This window comes from Artibeus jamaicensis, unplaced genomic scaffold (assembly GCF_021234435.1).
Source record: "Artibeus jamaicensis isolate MK-2021 breed Jamaican fruit bat unplaced genomic scaffold, CSHL_Jam_final contig_519, whole genome shotgun sequence".
Taxonomy (NCBI): domain Eukaryota; kingdom Metazoa; phylum Chordata; class Mammalia; order Chiroptera; family Phyllostomidae; genus Artibeus; species Artibeus jamaicensis.
Window position 1 is genome coordinate 22163863 of NW_026521871.1, and position 18128 is coordinate 22181990.

The 18128-nt window shown below is 35.9% G+C and overlaps 1 protein-coding gene across 2 annotated transcripts in view; it reads right to left on the reverse strand.

The window, feature by feature from the left end:
- The window catches only part of RASA2 (RAS p21 protein activator 2), a 119872-nt gene that overhangs the window by 32424 nt on the left and 69320 nt on the right, over positions 1-18128 (reverse strand). For both annotated transcript variants that reach the window (XM_037139388.2, XM_037139389.2), the window contains 4 exons: positions 16354-16437; positions 14546-14618; positions 9929-10005; positions 8848-8949 (listed from right to left, as the gene is read on the reverse strand). In XM_037139388.2, the coding sequence (XP_036995283.2) occupies positions 8848-8949; positions 9929-10005; positions 14546-14618; positions 16354-16437 (336 nt within the window). The remainder of the gene's footprint in view (positions 1-8847; positions 8950-9928; positions 10006-14545; positions 14619-16353; positions 16438-18128) is intronic.

An 18128-nucleotide genomic window follows, 5' to 3' on the forward strand; every position in this document is an offset into this window, starting at 1 on the left:
ACAACCAAGGAGTTAAAGAAGAAATATTCATCCAGACCAGTAGGAGGGGCAGAGAGGGGCAGCCGGGGCAGACAGAGTGCATGGCAAGGTGGTCGTGGGTGGGTGGAGCTGTACCACATTCACATGCAGAGAAGCCGGGAGGAACAACAGGGGAGTGAGACAGACTGTGCAACCCAGTGTTCCAGCACAGGGAAATAAACCCTCAAAACCTCTGGCTATAAAAGCTGTGGAGGTTGCAGCAGCGAAACTCCTAGTCTCACAGGAGAGTCTGTTGGAGAGACTCATGGGATCCTAGAACATACACAAGACCACCCACTCTGGAATCAGCACCTGAAATGGCACAATCCACTTGTGGGAAGTGAGGAAAGTAAAGGAAAGTGGGGTAAGAGCCAAGTAAGCCAGCAAGAGACATTGTTCCCTCTCTGACCCCTCTCCCACATACGGCGCCACAACCCGGTGAGGTGGGTTGCCCTGGTCTGACGAATACCTAAGGCTCTGCCCCTTACGATGTAACAGTTGCACCGAGACAAAGAAATATGGCCAAAAATTAAAGAACGGATCAAAATTCCAGAAAAAGAACTAAGCAATGAAGAGACAGCCAACCTATCAGATGCACAGTTCAAAACACTGGTAATCAGGATGCTCATAGAAAATGGTTGAGTATGGTCACAAAATAAAGGAAGACATTAAGGTTATACAAAGTGAAATACAGGAAAATATAAATGGAACCAACAGCGAAGGGAAGGAAACCAGGACTCAAATCGATGATTTGGAAAAGAAGGAAGACATAAACATTTGACTGGAACAGAATGAAGAAACAAGAATTCAAAAAAGTGAGGAAAAGCTTAGGAACCTCCAGGACAACATTAAACATTCCAACATCTGAATCATGGGGAAGAAAAATCTGGCAAAAGAACTACACATGTAAGTCCAGGACACTCAGAGAGTCCCAAAGAAGTTGGATCCAAGAAGAAACACACCAAGGCACATCATAATTACATTACCCAAGATTAAAGATGAGAGAATCTTAAAAGGAGACAGTTACCTACAAAGGAGTTTCCATATAAGACTATCAGCTGATTTCTCAAAAGAAACCTTGCAGGCAAGAAGGGGCTGGAAAGAAGTATTTGAAGACATGAAAGCCAAGGACCTACATCCAAGATTACTCTATCCAGCAAAGCTATCATTTAGAATGGAAGGGCAGATAAGTTAAAGGAGCTCATCATCACCCAGCCCTTATTGCATGAAATGTTAAAGGAACTTATCTAAGAAAAAGAAGATCAAAAACTATGAACAGTAAAATGACAAAAAACTCACAACTATCAACAACTGAATCTTAAAAGGAAAGTATAATAACTAAGCAAACAACTAGAACAGGAACATCAGTGGAGGGGGGAATGGGGGAAAGGTACAGGGAATAAGAAGCATAAATGGTAGGTAAAAATTAGACATGGAGAGGTTAAGAATAGTATAGGAAATGGAGAAGCCAAAGAACTTATTTATAGGACCCATGGACCTGAACTAAGGGGGGTACAGGGCAGAGGGGGATAAAGGGGAGAAAAAACCAGATAACTGTAATAGCATAACCAATAAAATATACTTAAAAATAGAATATATATATATATACCAAAGTAAAGAGAATAGTGTATCAAACACTCATATACCCATCACCTAACTTCAATAATTATCTCAAAACTATTCTCGTCTCAGCTATACTTCCACTCACTCCTCTCATTCTACTAATGCATTATTTTAAAGCAATTTCCAGGTGTTTTATGACTTCATCTATGTATATAAAACTCTTAAAAATCCTTATTAGCCAGCCAGTATTCAAATTCTCCCACACTTATCATAAACAGATTTCTAGTTTATTCAAATCCAAGGTCCATGGACTATAACTGGTTGATAGCTTGTTTCTTTTTTATTTTATTTTTTGTTTGTTTTTATTGTATTTTTTCCATTATCATTTAGTTCTTTTATACTTCCCTCCTCCCCACAATCACACTACTGTCCTCGTCTATGAGTCCTTTCTGCTTTTCTGCTCAATCCCTCCACATCTCCTTTGCTGTCATCCTGCTTTCTATGAGCCGGTCTCTATTTTGCTTGTCAGTTCAGTTTGTTCATTAGATCCCACATAAGTGAAATCATATGGTATTTTTCCTTCTCTCATTGGCTAGTTTTGCTTAGCATAATGTTCTCCAGGTCCATCCATACTGTCACAAAACATAAAACTTTCTTCTTTCTTATGGCCAGGTAGTTTTAATCTACACATTCTCTCTACCCCCTAATAAATCAGATAGTTGTCTTAATAGAATTTTCTACATTTGGGGTTGTATTAATTCTTTGTCTTCATGATATCATTTAACATGTTATTTTGTCCCCTCTGTATTTCTGTATATTAGTAGTTAGATCTGGGGTCTTGGTTAGATTCAGATTTGATATTCTGCCAAGAACATTTCATTGACAGAGTTGTGTAGTTCCACTAAGGGGCACTAATACCTCACTGTCTCTTTTTGTGACAGTGTCATTGATGACTGCTGCCTAGCATCATTAATCTTCACGGGTTGCAAAATGATAATTTCATTATTCTATCTCTCCTCATTATTTATTAGCTGGAATGCTTTTTATAAAGGAAAGTCAGTAATTTTAATATTTATTTCTGATACTTATCACTTATGATCTCATCAACAGACTAACTTGTTTAAAAATAGAAGACAGGAAGATTTAATAGAATATTTTTAGCTTTGAGAAAGACAGGACTAAAGACAAAAGAAAACCAGAGAATCAACCAAGCAAAATTTAAAAATGCGGGGATGGTAATATAGGGAGAAGAAATTATACTGAAATTATATTACTACCTACAAAAGAAGAATTCCTGTCTCAGAAGACCAACCTTCAGAACTTCTGCTCTCTGATTTGAGAAATAATGATTTAAATACTCCCCAGGGAAATAATTGCAAATAGGTCTGTTAGCAAAGGTAACTCATCAAAGTACCTCTAAGGGAATTGTAGCTGACTGATCACCAAGCCTCTGGAAAAGGGCATTACTTCGGGCATTCCCACAATCCGGTGTATGTTCTATAGCCTTGCAAATTCAGATACCTAGTTTTACCAGCATCTAAAAGTGAACCTGAATTGCAATGACTGAGCAGAGACTAACATTTAAAGTGGAGGGCCAATTAGTAAACTTATGAAAAGAAATACAATAGTCAAGTGACGAAAATACTTTCACTTTTTTGTGAGCAATACATTTTACTATGGAAATGTTCATTCACAAAAGTAGGGAGATGAGCGATATTAAAAATGAACACTCTCACCACGACCCCATGCACTTATCACCCAGCTTCAACACTTATCACCATTTCCCATGGTGTTTCATCTCTATCTTTCACTTCAACTAATACATTTTTTAGACTTGTTAATGCTATTTTAAAAGTCTGATTTATATATTTTTAGCTATTTGAAAAGCCAAATTATCAGAAGGTGCTGTGGTGAGTAAAGAGATACGATACAAAGATTTAAGGAGGAACCTCTCAGCTAAGACAACAGTTCTGCAAAGGAAACAGTGGTGCCCCTGGAGCAGGAATCCCCTCTCTCTGCGACTGTCAAATAGGCAGTACCCACCCACGCCTGCCTCTTTGGGATCCTCTTTTATTCTAACATTTCCTTTCTAACTAGTATTTTCCATATATGGTAGAATTCAATTATTTGTATTACAGTTACAACCTGGTTCTGCCTCTCTGAGCCTGAACCTACCCATCTTAAACAGTGTTCCCATAGTAGGGTCAGATCTAAGACTCTTTTTTGGTTTGTTCTATAGAGATCTAACTCAGAGGGCAACTTTAATTCCCTTATTTCCAAACTACTGGAGAAGGGATTATGTCTTATTCCTCTGTTAGGCTCATAAAACTACAAAATACCAGCAAAACAGGCCTACAGTACTAGTGTGGCACGTTCTATGCAGAAGGATTAGGGTAGCGTTTTGCCAGTTGTTAACTTTTATGTATACACTGTTTAGGATGTTTAGGAAGTCCAGAAGGGTCACTCCTGCCATACTTTTAAAGCTTGCCTGCTTGGGTTTCTTTGGCAGTGAAAAAAATCACTATGGACAAAATATCTCATCCATGTCTACTCAAAATTTTTTTTCAAAATATGTCATTGTCTTATCCATTCCTTGAAAAAATCATTTTTTAATGAGTAGTGAACATTTCAATTTTATTTAAAATAACATTTTATAACGCCCTGGTTGGCGTAGTAACTCAGTGGATTGAGCACGGGCCTGTGAAGCAAAGGGTCACCGGTTCAGTTCCCAGTCACGGCACATGCCTGGGTTGCTGGCCAGGTCCCCGGTAGGGGGCACATGAGATGCAACTAACCACACATTGATGTTTCTCTCCCACTCTTTCTCCTTCCCTTCCCTCTCTCTAAAACTAAGTAAATAAAATAAAAAATATATATTTTATAAGCAAAGGGCACTCAAATCTTCACTGACAGCTTAAAACAGAATATTTTTTAGTTTTAAACATATTAAATAATATATATGCCAAAGTACAAATGTACTATAGGACACTTGGTTAAGAGCACAGACTTTGGAATCAGAGAGTTTGGTTCAAATTCCAGTTGTGAGCTTGAGCAAACTGCTCAGTCTTTCTGCATTTGTCTTTTTAATCTGTTAAATAACAGGTAATGATAGTGTCTAACTGATTTAATCCTTACAACAACTCTAAAGAGGTTATGAAAGTAAAGCACTCAGACTACTGCCTGGTACACAGTAAACACCATGTAAATGTTAATTATATAAAATTTATATACATTTAACTGTTACCACTTAAATATGTAAATAACTACAGGTAAATGTAGTTATTTATATTATATCTAACTAGAGATAAAAATATTTATATAACTACTACTAATATTATAATATAAATACTATGGTTATCTGTAGTTATTTATAGTATCTATATAAATGTGAATTATTATTTTAAAACATTGTCACAAGAGGCTCAATTTGAATCACCGGAAGGATCCCTTGTAAATTAGGGAATCCTGTATAAATCAGAGCTAAAAAGAAAAAAACCCCTCAAGATTTGTTAAATAGAGGGCATCTGGTATGCCTACGGTCTAGGGATGCAAAAAAAGAAAATTCTCAAATACATTTTCTTCAGTTTTTGAATAAAGTGTTTCAGTTTGAAAGAAAAACAGGAAATAAAGATAAATTACTAACTGAAGTGTAATTACTCTACAAATATATTTTTCATTCACAATTAAAGAGGTATAAAAGTAATCCTATGCTCTTAGGAGTCAGCATTTTAACAGCCCCTAAAGAGAATTAAATATTAGCATTTGAAAATCTTTAATCACAAAGTCTATATAATAACTGAAATTGAGGTAGGCATGCAAAAACTTCATTTATTTATTCATAATTCTACATAAGCTGGAAAATAACTGTTCAAAGGCAACTATACTAATACTTGAATATTATTTCTGGTTCCACAAAGATAACCATTATCAATGGATTTTTACTAAAGATAAATTAAAGCTTAGGTGCTAAAACTTGCAAAGTAGGAAACAAACTCATCTCAAATAAAATATTAATCTTGTTTAAAATATGTGTGAGTACTTCATGTTAAAAAAGGCCCCAACTATGTTTTATTTACTATTTGAATCTTACTTTCAAAATTAAAAATTATAATATGAAAAAATATTTCTATTTATTTTCTTAATGTACATTTTTACAGTTTGATTTCTTTGTGGAAAAATTATTGTACCGATCTGTATAATTACAAAAGGGTTTTATATACATTAAGTTCTCTGACTTTGAAGTAACTGGTGAAATGTGATTGAACTAGATTATCTAAGAGTCTTTTTATTTATGACATTCTGAACAATGGAACACGGGAGCAAAAACATAAAAAAAAGGATGCAGAGATTCTGTGTGCCCCGATGTGGAATAATGGTGATGACAGCAGCAACAACTATAACAATGAGAACGTGAGTTATACCCATGGTCACAGCACTTGCAGCCTCCTTCATACAAACTCATTTCATCCTCTAACAACTTTGGGAGGCAGGTACTATTTGTACTGCTCCCATTTTATAGCAAAAAAAAAAAAAAAAAAAAAAAAAAAAAAGCAAGCCAAAACAGGTGGAATAACTTGTCCAAGGTCACAGAGGTGGGAGCACAGATTTGAACCAAGACATTTGGTTCTGGAGTCCGTACCCTTAGCCATGATTAAAAAGATACAACTGAGGTTCTACTAAACTGCTAAGTGAAAAAAACAAGGTACAGAGCAGGATACAGTATATGCCCATTTGTATAAAGAAGGGGAAAGAAGAGCCCTGGCTGGTGTGGCTCAGTGGATTGAGCACGGGCTTGTGAAGCAAAGGGTCACCGGTTTGATTCCCAGTCAGGGCACATGCCTGGGTTGCAGGCCAGTTCCCAGCAGGGGATGCACAAAGGCAACCATACATTGATGTTTCTCTCCCTCTCTCCTTCCCTTCCCCTCTAAAGATAAAAAAATTAAAATAAAATAAAATAAAATAAAATAAATAAAATAAAATAAAATAAAATGAAGGGGAAAGAAGGATACATATGTATTTGCCAGTATATAATAAAATATTTTCAAAACTCAAAACAGTGGCTGCCTCAGAAGAAGAAAACTGATTAGCTGGGGGACAAAGGCAGGTAACATATTTTTACCTTTTAAACTGTGAGCCATATGTTACTTACTCAAAAAAGTCAAATAAAATTCTATTATATACATAGGTTCAAGTTAAAGTCAGCTAATATCAAATTAACAAGCTAATCCTAAGATTTCATAAAAGTTTCAGAATGAAGAATACACATCATTACTAAGGAACTGAAGAGCCAAGAAAGAGTAAGAAAATGACTGAATCATGTTTTTTTAAAAACATTTTATTTACTTATTTTTAGAGAGAGGGGAAGGGAAGGAGAAAGAGTGGGAGAGAAACATCAATGTGTGGTTAGTTGCATCTCATGTGCCCCCTACTGGGGACCTGGCCGGCAACCCAGGCATGTGCCCTGACTGGGAATTGAACTGGTGACCCTTTGCTTCACAGGCCTGTGCTCAATCCACTGAGCCACACCAGCCAGGGCTGAATCATGTTTGATTTCAGAATAAAACTAAATTGCAACCATCAAAAATCAGTTTTCAGAAAAGGACTAATAGACAAGTAGTAGAAATTATGTGAAATAGCAAACTGAAGGTTTTAAAATATTACTGATCATTATTCTACATCTTTCTTAATATGAAGATTAGAAAAAAAATTGCCTGAAATCTTGGAAGGTAAATAAAACTTTTCCTGAGTGTTCAATGCAGTTACCATCAGTCCCACAAGGGGATGCTACAGTTCTACAACTGACAACACTAAGAGTTTAATAATTTTGACTTAACAGGAAACGGCATTTTTAATTTCTTTATATTTCTTTACATCTATGGGAGTATAAATAAGTTAGCAGATGTTCCTATTTCATGCTAGATAAATTAGTTCTGACAAACTTAGTTCTGACTGTCTGGAGACACTCTTACTGCAAGTATAGGCTATACAGGCACATTTCAAGTTGGTTTGGAGGGGCTCTGGGAGGCACATCAGCTCACTTTTTATTTGTACTGAGTAATATGACATATAAGTTTGAAGACTTAACAAACTGGGTTAGAAAATTTTCATTTTAAAATATATGGCACTTTATGAGAGGTGAAAGAAGCTGTGTGGGGGGTGGGGTAAGAAGGTGACAAATGTTCATCAATTTTTCATCGTGACTAAATTTAATCCCCCCCGCCCTGTGGATGCATTTTAGAAAATGTAACATACAAAATGCATAAAGACCAATAAATCTAAGATTTGCATTAGCAAGAGATAAAAAGAAAATAAAAATCCTGAGAGTCTAAAAATCAGTCTTCAAGGGATAAAACTGCTTAAAGACAATGACGTTCAAAGTGAAGAATGTCTGATGGCCAATCAGGAGAGGCAGGTTCTTTTTTTAAAGACAAATGAGATTAGTGCCCATGGTGAGAAACATCTAAATGCTTACTCTCAAACTCCTCTTCTAGGCAACTGAAACAGAGCTCTAAAAAGTAGGCCTTAAAAGTTTAGTAAAGAGAAAAGCATGTTCTTTTACATGCTTGGGTTTTACTCCGTTGAAACCCAAGTCTACCATGACTTGTAAGTGCTGCAGACAGAAGAAACAATAGCTGCACATCAATTCTGCTAAGAAAACTAAGATCAGTTTAATATCTGCACATTAATTTTAAACGTCAGTTTATTGTCACTATTAGAGTCATAAAAGGTAAAATAATGTTGTGACTATTCTCAAGCCACCAGAGCTCCTAAAAAGTGTATTAACTGAATGAGCTCACCACCACCTAGACCCTAGACATTTAGAAAATAGTATCAAGTCATCTGCAGAGCATTTCAGTGGGATGTAGTGAAGAAAAATCACTGGTTAGGCCTCATAAACATCTAGTTTTCATGACCATCAACGAAGCTTCTGCACTGCAGGTGGCTGATTTGTGACCAAGCATCTTCTTACATGGGCAACTCTTATGTAATGTTTTACATTTTTTCCATTTTCCCCTTAGAGGTTGTATTTACTTTTTGAACAGAAAAATATTCCCAGACAATTCAGTACTTTTGTCTCAGTATCAGAGGCCAAGTCATAAAACTATCAATGTACTTATATTTCTGCAACAGTCAATTAATGACCAAATCAATTAATGCTAATGACTTCTGGCTTATTTCATGACAAATTTAAAATATGCTTATAGAAACACTGATTTTCATGTACAGTATATGAAAAAGAGTTCACTAGAACATTCATCTTCTTACCAGGCTTGATGAGAGGTATCATTTCTTAACACGTTCACAGGAACCTTAATCTCACCTAGGAAAATATCTTGGACCAGATTTCCATTGTTCCACAAATCAATCCTGAAAATTTAAAAACTGGCTTAATTTTTTTTGCAAACAATGTTTAAGAGAACACACACCACCAAATAGCTTCAAATTACTTTGATTTGTAGTATAGCATTAATTTCACATGCTTAAAAGAGATGTTAGCATTGTCATATGCCTCACTAAACTAAGAGAGCAAAATACTGCAGTAGCTTTTATTTATTAGCACAAAAAGTAACCATTTTAAATAGTCTAAAACAAAGCACTTAAGGTACCTAGTTTCAGTCTGGGTTTTATTTTAACCTGTAACAATAAGGACTACAGAGTTACTTTGTTGAATTTGATAAAAGAAACCAACACAAGACTACAGTTTCTTTCTCAATTAGAATCAGTTAATGTGTAAAGATAAGTAATTTAGAAAAATACATTACCTGATCATTCCAAACATGTGCTTACACACCCTTTAGATGAACACACTGTTAACACCACACCTATACATGCACTTACAGAAACTTTTCCCTCCCAAACAGCGTAGATACTTAAGATCTAGAAAATAGCACAAACTTCAAACACATGCACCTGTTGAATTATCTTATAAGACTTCTTACCTCACTGAAATTTCTGTTAGACAGCAGATATGTTAAGAAGAATAAAAAAATTATTTCTAAATGAGCTAATATGTAATTACTTTTCTCTATATATATTTTTTGCATCCATTATGCTACGAATAAGAAATTTAAGGAGCAATTAAATTTGGGAAAAATTAAAAATATAATAAAATAGGTAAAAATGAGTTCATCCCTGTTTATAAAATAAATATACCTTGACTATTTCTGGAAAGAATCAGATCTTGAAAAGATAATTTGGATTTAAATTAGATGTATGTTCCTCTAACTTTCATTAAACAACTTGCTAAAGAAAACTCTATTAAGCTTGGATCACCTTTTCCAATTATATTTAGCACTTTCTTTTGGCACAGAAAAAAAGCAATCCTGTAAAACCCCAAGACACATACCTAATTTCTAGCTTTTCAATGTCCTCCTCTTCTACCTGGAACTGGGACTTTCTGGTGTAACTACTGGATCTGGTTACCTGTAAAAAAATATTCTAGTAAAAAAAATTTTAAGTATCTTTTTCCTACATGAACTTAAAAAGAGAACTATCATCTCTAACAAGTTCAGTTTTATTTATTATAAACAGAGGGAAAAGCCTAGGTAATATTTTACCCCAAAACTAAATACAAAAATAGCCACAGAAGCAGCAGGAAGGTTGAGAATAAGGTGGTATAGGCTCTGGGAGAGTAGCTCAGTTGGGTAGGCCAAGGCTGCAGATTCAGGGCACACACAAGAAGCAACCAATGAATGCATGGATAAGTGAAACAAATCCATGTTTCTCTCAAATCAATAAATAAATTAAAAAAAATAAGGTGGAATAAAAGTATCAAAAGCTACCTTGCCTCCATACCCTTCCTTATCAACTTCATATAAAGCAACATTAGGTTCTCTGGCTCATCTGTAACCTGCTGGTGACTCAAAGGGTAAAAAGTGTTCTGTTTCAGTGAAGTTCCATTGTCCCTTATTTCTCAATATACCAATGCCACCCTTATACTTCCTTCTCACATTTTAACTGAAAATATCAAGACCATTGGCAGGAACTTTCTCAACTACAGTCTACCTGAAGTCTACTCCCATAAAGTTCTTTCTACCTGATGAGTTTTCTTATTCTCTTCTGAACGAGATGATGAGGCGACCCTCCTCTTTTCTAAAACTACTCCACCCACACATAGTATACAGTAAGCATTCAATTTTTCCCTTTTTTGTTGTCCAGTTACAGTTGTCTCCATTTGTCCCCATTACTCTCTCCTGCCCTATCCCTACACCCACCCTGTTGTCTTTGTCTACAGGTCCTTTACACATGTTCCCTGACTTGACTCTTCCCCTTCTTTCCCCCATTATCCTCTCCCTTCCCATCTGGTCACTGTCAGTAATTTCATGTCTGTAGTTCTATTTTGCTCACTTGTTTGTTTTGTTGATTAGCTTCCACTTATAGGTGAGATCATGTGGTGTTTGTCTTTCACCACTTGGCTTATTTCACTTAGCATAATGCTCTACAGTTCCATCCATGCTTTCACAAAGGGTAGGAGCTCCTTCTGTCTTTCTGCTGCATAGTATTCCATTGTGTAAATGTACCAGATTTTTGACCCACTCATTTACTGATGAGCACTTAGGCTGTTTCTGGCACTTAGCTATTGTAAATAATGTTGCTATGAACACTGGGGTGCATAGGTTCTTTCGATGGTGTTTCAGGATTTTTAGGGTATAATTCCAGCAGCATAATTGCAGGGTCAAAAGACAGTTCCATTTTTAGTTTTTCTGAGGAAATTCAGCTTCACAGTTTTCCACAGTGGCTGCACCAGCCTGCATTCCCACCAACAGTGCACTAGGGTTCCCTTTTCTTCGCAACCTCATCAGCACTTACTGTTTGTTTATGATGGCCATTCTGACTGGTGTGAAGTGGTATCTCATTGTGGTTTTAATTTGCATCTCTCTGATGGCTAGTGATGCTGAGCATCCTTTCAGATGTCTCTGGGCCCTCTGTATGTTCTCTGTGGAGAAGTGTCTGTTCAGGTCCTTTGCCCATTTTTAAATTAGATTATTTGTCTTCTTGGTGTGGACTTGTGTGAGTTCTTTATATATTTTGGAGATTAAACCCTTGTCCAGGGTATTATCAGCAAATATATTTTCCCCATACAGTTAGTTCCCTTTTCATTTTGCTAATTTTTTAAAATTTAATTTATTTATCTTTAGAAGGGAAGGGAAGGAGAGAAGGAGAGAAATATCCATTTGTTGAAGAGGCAATTTTTACTCCATCTTATGCTTCTGTCCCCTTTATCAAATATTAATTGATCATAGAAACATAGGCTTATTTCTGGGCTCTCTATTCTGTTCCATTGACCTATGTGTCTGTTCTTATGCCAGTACCAGGCTGTTTTGCATTTGATCTCTTTTAATTCCAGCTTTATTTACTAGCTTGTTCACCTCACTCTAAGAAAAATTCTCCCCTTAAATTATAGTCCTTCTATCTCTTTCCTTTCACAGACAAATATCTTAAAACTGTAACCCATCTTTATAGCCTCCACTTCCTCACCACCCACTCACTACAGTAACTCTTCATAATCTGGCTTCCTCCCAGGTCACCTGCCTGAAACCCCACTCTTAATCACCAAGTCTGATGATGAATTCTTAGTTCTCACCTTCACTGACCCCTCTATCTGAACAAGTAATCATACAACTATACCTCCTTTCCCAGAAACATTCTTTCCTTTAGGTTGCCCAGACACTATCCTGGCAACCTTCTGCTCTCTTTGCTTCTTCCTCTGAGACCTTGTCTTCTTCCACAGAACATGTAAATATGGGTTTTCTCTGAGGTTATATTTTTTATTTTGTCCCACGAGCTGCAAGTGCTGCATAGTTTATGAAGTGTTTTCACATCCATTATCTCCTTTGTTCATCAGATCACTGCTCTGAAGCAGGCAGAGCTAGATTTATTACCCTCATCTCAAAAATGAGGAAGCTAAAATATAGAAATGAAGAGGCATATTCAAAGCTGAATACCTAGTGAGTGCCAGAACTGATGGTCTTCACTTTTCTCCTTCACTGTGTACCTTTACTCCCTTATGAATCTTAAGTCTTTATTTGCAACTGTCACCCACCTTAATTTCAGTCGTGAACTGCCTATCAGGATTTTACATGTCAGACCTTGTGCTCATTATGCCACAAAGTGAAGCACTTCTGTTGTCCTTCTCTTAACTTTTCTATTTCTCCAGATATGAAATCATGAAGACAACGTTTGACTCTTCCCTTTGTCTTTTCTTCTATAACCAATTCATTATCTTGTCCTTTGCAGTTTTTCTCATCTGTCTCTTCTTCTCTATTTCCATATTTCTCTTAGATCAGATCCATTCCCCTCACTGCCAACCCTGTTTAAACAGCTAAACTACAACAGTCTCTCGATCTCTGTTCTCTCTCTTTCAGCCATTCGGCCCACAGATCATGGTCAATTCTTCACCAGACACTGTATTACCCTTATAGCTTCCAGGCTCAAAAACATTCAATGGCTAATACTTAAGCCTCAAGCAGGCACACCTTTCTTTAGGTGGTCCTACTCTATCTTTTAAAGCTCAGTTCCCATTATGCCCTTCCACAAACCTTCCAGTCAAATTACTACTTGCTGTTCTTTGGACACAACTTTCTGCTCTTCTATCTCAAAACGTCCCTTTTCTCTAATGATCTGTGACTTGACTAACTCAACTGAAGCAGAGCTTATTTGGCCTCCCCAATAGCTACTGCATTTTACTACTGTGAGTACATATGTGTGCGTGTGTGTGCGTGCGTGTGTGTGTTTGTGTGTGTTTTGTGTCTCTTGCTCCACTAGAGGACAGACACTGAAACTTATCTTTAAAATCAGCTTAACAAAGTGCACTTTGAAAGAATGTTTCAAGGCCTAAAAGGTATGTTTGTATATAGCAAGCAGGTCAAGGCCTGATTTTCAAGGACCATTTGCTTACTGCAAGTTGTTCCTTCCTTGTTTTTTCCAGGCTAGATGTAACAGCCATTAGTAAATGTATAACAACTGAACTAAGTCCTTAGCCAAAGAATGGAAAAGTCTCATATGGTTTGGTTTTTTTCTCTACCCCCACAATTCTTTGTATTTCAATTTTGGCATTTTCTTCAATCTGTGTATTTATTAAAATACAGTATTCAGGAATGGTTAGGTGTGCCCTCACTCCCTTCACTTGGAAATATCTAGAAAAATACACACACAAAGAAAAAGCCCAAAATACAGCTGTTTTTTTCCAAATCTACCCTACATGTTAATCTCAACTACAATATGTTCTACAGCCAGAATACAATCTTTTAGAATAGAGAGGCTGAATTGTTTTTACTTTTTCTGTCATTTTCAAATAAATAATATGAAAAAGAATGCTTTTAATAGATTTAAAATATGCTCCACAGCAAAGAACTCCAAAGCAGTGTATTTGGGGCAGCTTCCAGGCAGCTGAAGATCTCTCACATAAGCATGTGTCCATACAGTGTATTTTACAGTCTCAAACCATTCTCACATTTGGACGCCAAAAACTCTATCAGTTAGGTAGGGCTGCCACTATTTTACAAAGTTATCCTTTCACAAGATAAGAAACGTAAGTCTCACATTTAGTGATTTATTCAAAGTCAACTGGGACTAGAACTCAGAACTGCCAAGTGATATCATACTTACTTCACTAGTGGTATTCAAAGAGCACTCTGCAGAAGAGTCCTGTGGCCACTATCTGTTAGGTGGGGTAGCTGGATGAGCTGGGGGTTCTATGGGGATGGGTGTAACATTGAGGATAACTTGGAAGTGGGTGTACCCCTAGACCTCCCCACCCTCAAATCAATCAGAGCTCTGCCTTCATTGGTTCATTTACTGAGCCTCCACTGCATTGTACCATGGCTCTACTGCTTTCAGGAAAGAAATGCTTAGTTGCATTAGTTGGTAAAATAATTACAAAGGCCATAAATTGAAAAAAAAGAAGTTAATCAGCATTCAGTATTAAATATTCAATGTTAACATTTACACATAAAAAAGTTACCTCAAAATAAAAGATTTCATTAAACTGCGGATTGCTTGTTTTCTTCTTTACTTTTGTCTTCTTTTGGTCATTCCTGTTCCAATGTAGTAGAGTTTTACCTTGTAGAACTTAACAGTACACAATTATAAAACATGCTATTTCTAACCAGGGAGCTGGACCTCTGTTTAATGTTAAGATGACTCAGGGAAAATACTGCAGTTGTAAATGTAAAAGTGGGGGCATGAGATAAGATGTCTCTTAAAACTCAAATAAAAAATACACAAGTTTTGTGTATCTGTTATATATATGTATACACACACAAATGAAGTATGTATATATACATATATGTATGTGTGTGTGTATATATATATATATATATATCAAGACTGTATTCTTCTCTCTATGGCTATACCAGATTGACTGCCAAGCTTACGTCACTGGGTCTTAATAACACATTCTGTTACATAAGCAACTTAGAATAAATAGTAGGAGGAAGACAATAAGATTCAGACTACCTTTATCTATGTGGAAAAATACCCAAGGAACACAAAAAGCATTCTTAACTCAGTTTACTTTTTGGGCTTCAGCTATAGTGTGGCTTTATGGAAACCTTTTTATTTTGAAATAATTATAGATGTAGAGGTTACAAAAAAATATATAGGGAAGTCCCACACAACCTTTCCTCAGTCTCCCTCAATATTAGTATCTTATGTGATTATACTACAATATCAAAATCAATAATGACTTTTTATTAAAAATTAATATGTCAAATAGGTTCTATCCACATGTTAGTAAACAATTACACTTAAGAATTTGCCTGACAGGTATAGATTATAAACAAGGACAAAAACCAAAAACAGCTCCACAAGGTTAAATATTTTTAACACACAAAACTAAATTCCTCTGATAGCACAAATATGATAGAATTGGGTATCTATCTCCTCTTAAATATAAAACAATCTATAGTAATAATAGCATACTATTTACTGTTTGAGCGCCCAACGAGTACCAGGCACGGTGCTAGATGTATCACACACACACATTTCAAAGTGATTTGGTGATTTTCTAAAACATAAGAACACCTAGAAGAGCTTGTGGTTTAGGAGAAGGGGTGTGTGTGTGTGTGTGTGTGTGTGTGTGAATGTTGTATTTGTATAAAGGGAATACTGTAATTTTTGTTTCCTGATTCTAGGAAAACTTCCAGGTGTAGATAAATTTCAGACTAATCAAGCTCTGAAAAAAACCATAATGAAATTCAAAATACAAAATAGTACAAAGTGCTATAGATTTCTCCATAAATTATCCTGAGTAATTTAAATCCATGACATGGTGCACCTCATCATGTTCTGGTACTTCAGCAGTCTGTCTACAGCTGAAATTCTCTCTGCAGAGCACAGAAGTCATGAGTAGCAAAGACATTTCTGGTCCAGCATTGCTTTCCAGATAACAACATAGAAACTGTTTTTTTCTAAGCTAGCATTTATCAAAACAGGATTTTACCTGTATGAAACCTAAGACATTTGCCAGTAGGTTGGATGATGATGAATAAAGAAGGTCAAGTTTATGTTTTAAAGTACTCTTTAAGTACTATAAAACTGATGTTATTCCCCAGAGTCTAATAGGCCAGCAGATCTAAATGACACCTGTGTTCTTTCTATAAAAACAGGACTTGGTTGTTTACAAATATATAACAGAACTCACTAAAGATTTTCCTTTCAAAGTACTACTTTGTGTCATAAATACCTATCTAGCATTGCTGTTAGAGCCTTACTTTTGTAATTCTTGTATCAAACTTTAAAACTTAAGTCATATGAGTCAACAAACATTACCTGGAAGGGCCCACTAGAGAAACTGTTGCATAAGGGTCACAGCTTTGTCCATTTATGAGAGGCAACCCATGGCATGCCTTGATGCTTAGGAAGAATAAAAAAAATTAACATATAATAGTCAGATTAAAAAATATAAAACATTATCTTTAGATGCAAAGTAACATATTCAATGGGTTAAAAGTGCTTTCCACATGCCTGCAGTTGTATGCCTATATGCCACCTACCCCAAATGGATGCATGTATGCATTTATTTACTTACAGGATAAAGAATATTTAGCACACACATCTCCACCAAATATCTAACAAGGTACAATACATTAAAACCGTGATGGCTTCTCAAAAGGAAAAGAAAGCACTGTGAACCTTAAAGGAGAAACTACAAAGCCAAGCCAGATCTATGGCGTCATATCCTCTGCTAAAGCATGAATGAGAAACAAGGAAACAACTGTGCTTTCCATTTAAAATCTGATTCATATATGGAGGGCAGGCCTCGCACAGTTCTGTAGCCTTTTATTCTCATTCTCAGTAACAGCTCTTGCCTCGTTCTGTTGCAAATGTTTTAGACAATAAAAACCAAAGCATCTAACCTACTCCACGGGTAAATAAATAGTCACTGGTATTTACAGACATCATAGAATCTGACTTAATAACCTGCTTCTCAAATTTCCTCATTAAATATTACTGAGTTCATGAATTCAGCTTAACATCTCAGGGTCTGCATTTCCTAATGTCTAAGAGAAACCCATGAGTGCTGCTGAAAAGTATTCTTTGTTGAAAGATGTGGGCTATTGAGCAACATCCTTATTTCTCTCTACAACCTACAGATCGTATACGTGATAAAAGGACAAATGCCGTGCTGCCGAGTGAAGAAAGAAATGGTAACATGACTCACTTCTATTAAACTGGGTATCAAAAACCAAATTTAAAAAATTTCTGAAACTAACCAAAGAAAGTGCAGGACAAGATAATTATTCTGGTTATTAATGTAAGGCTTAGGTACAGTCAAACTTTCCCACTGTACACACTGTGTGAAACTTACACTTCTCAGGCTAAACCTCAGAACGATACCTGGTTTTTATATATCAACAGCATTTGGAGTTGACTATGTATTTTCACAAAAATGCATCTGATTCTCACAACTGCCTTTGAGAAGAGTATCAAAGAGTGCCATTATGCCATTTAAAAGAAGTTAGGCTCAAAAAGGTTATGTGAGAAAGTAATACAATAAGGCTAACAAGGTAACACAAAATTTGTAAGTGGGCCAAGACTCAACTTCTACTTTCTTCGCTGTTTCTAAAGTCTAGTGTCCTGCATCCCACGGCACCTGAATATATTGTGTTACTCTGCTTCTTATTTCATGTAAACACTAATTATGAGAAATCTTACAGAAATTTACTATGATATTACGAAGTATAAAAAACCTGAGAAAATGCAGTTCAGTATACAAAGACTTCCACAATAATACCCACAGACCAAAACAATACTTATAAGCCAAAAGTATGGGTCTATAAATATCACCAGAAATACTCAATTTTTAAATGCAAGAGTTTAAAAAGTGAGTTTTCTGAAAAACAATAAATATTACATATACAGATTACTTTATTGCTATATATATTATGAAATATTATACTTCTAATACACAGGATACAACTACTCCTGTGTTGGTAAAATCAAGCAATTTCATATTATAAACCATAGCTGAGCAGAAAATACTGAAAATAATCACAGCATACTAAATTATATTACATGTTTACATATCACATATAAAGCATTTG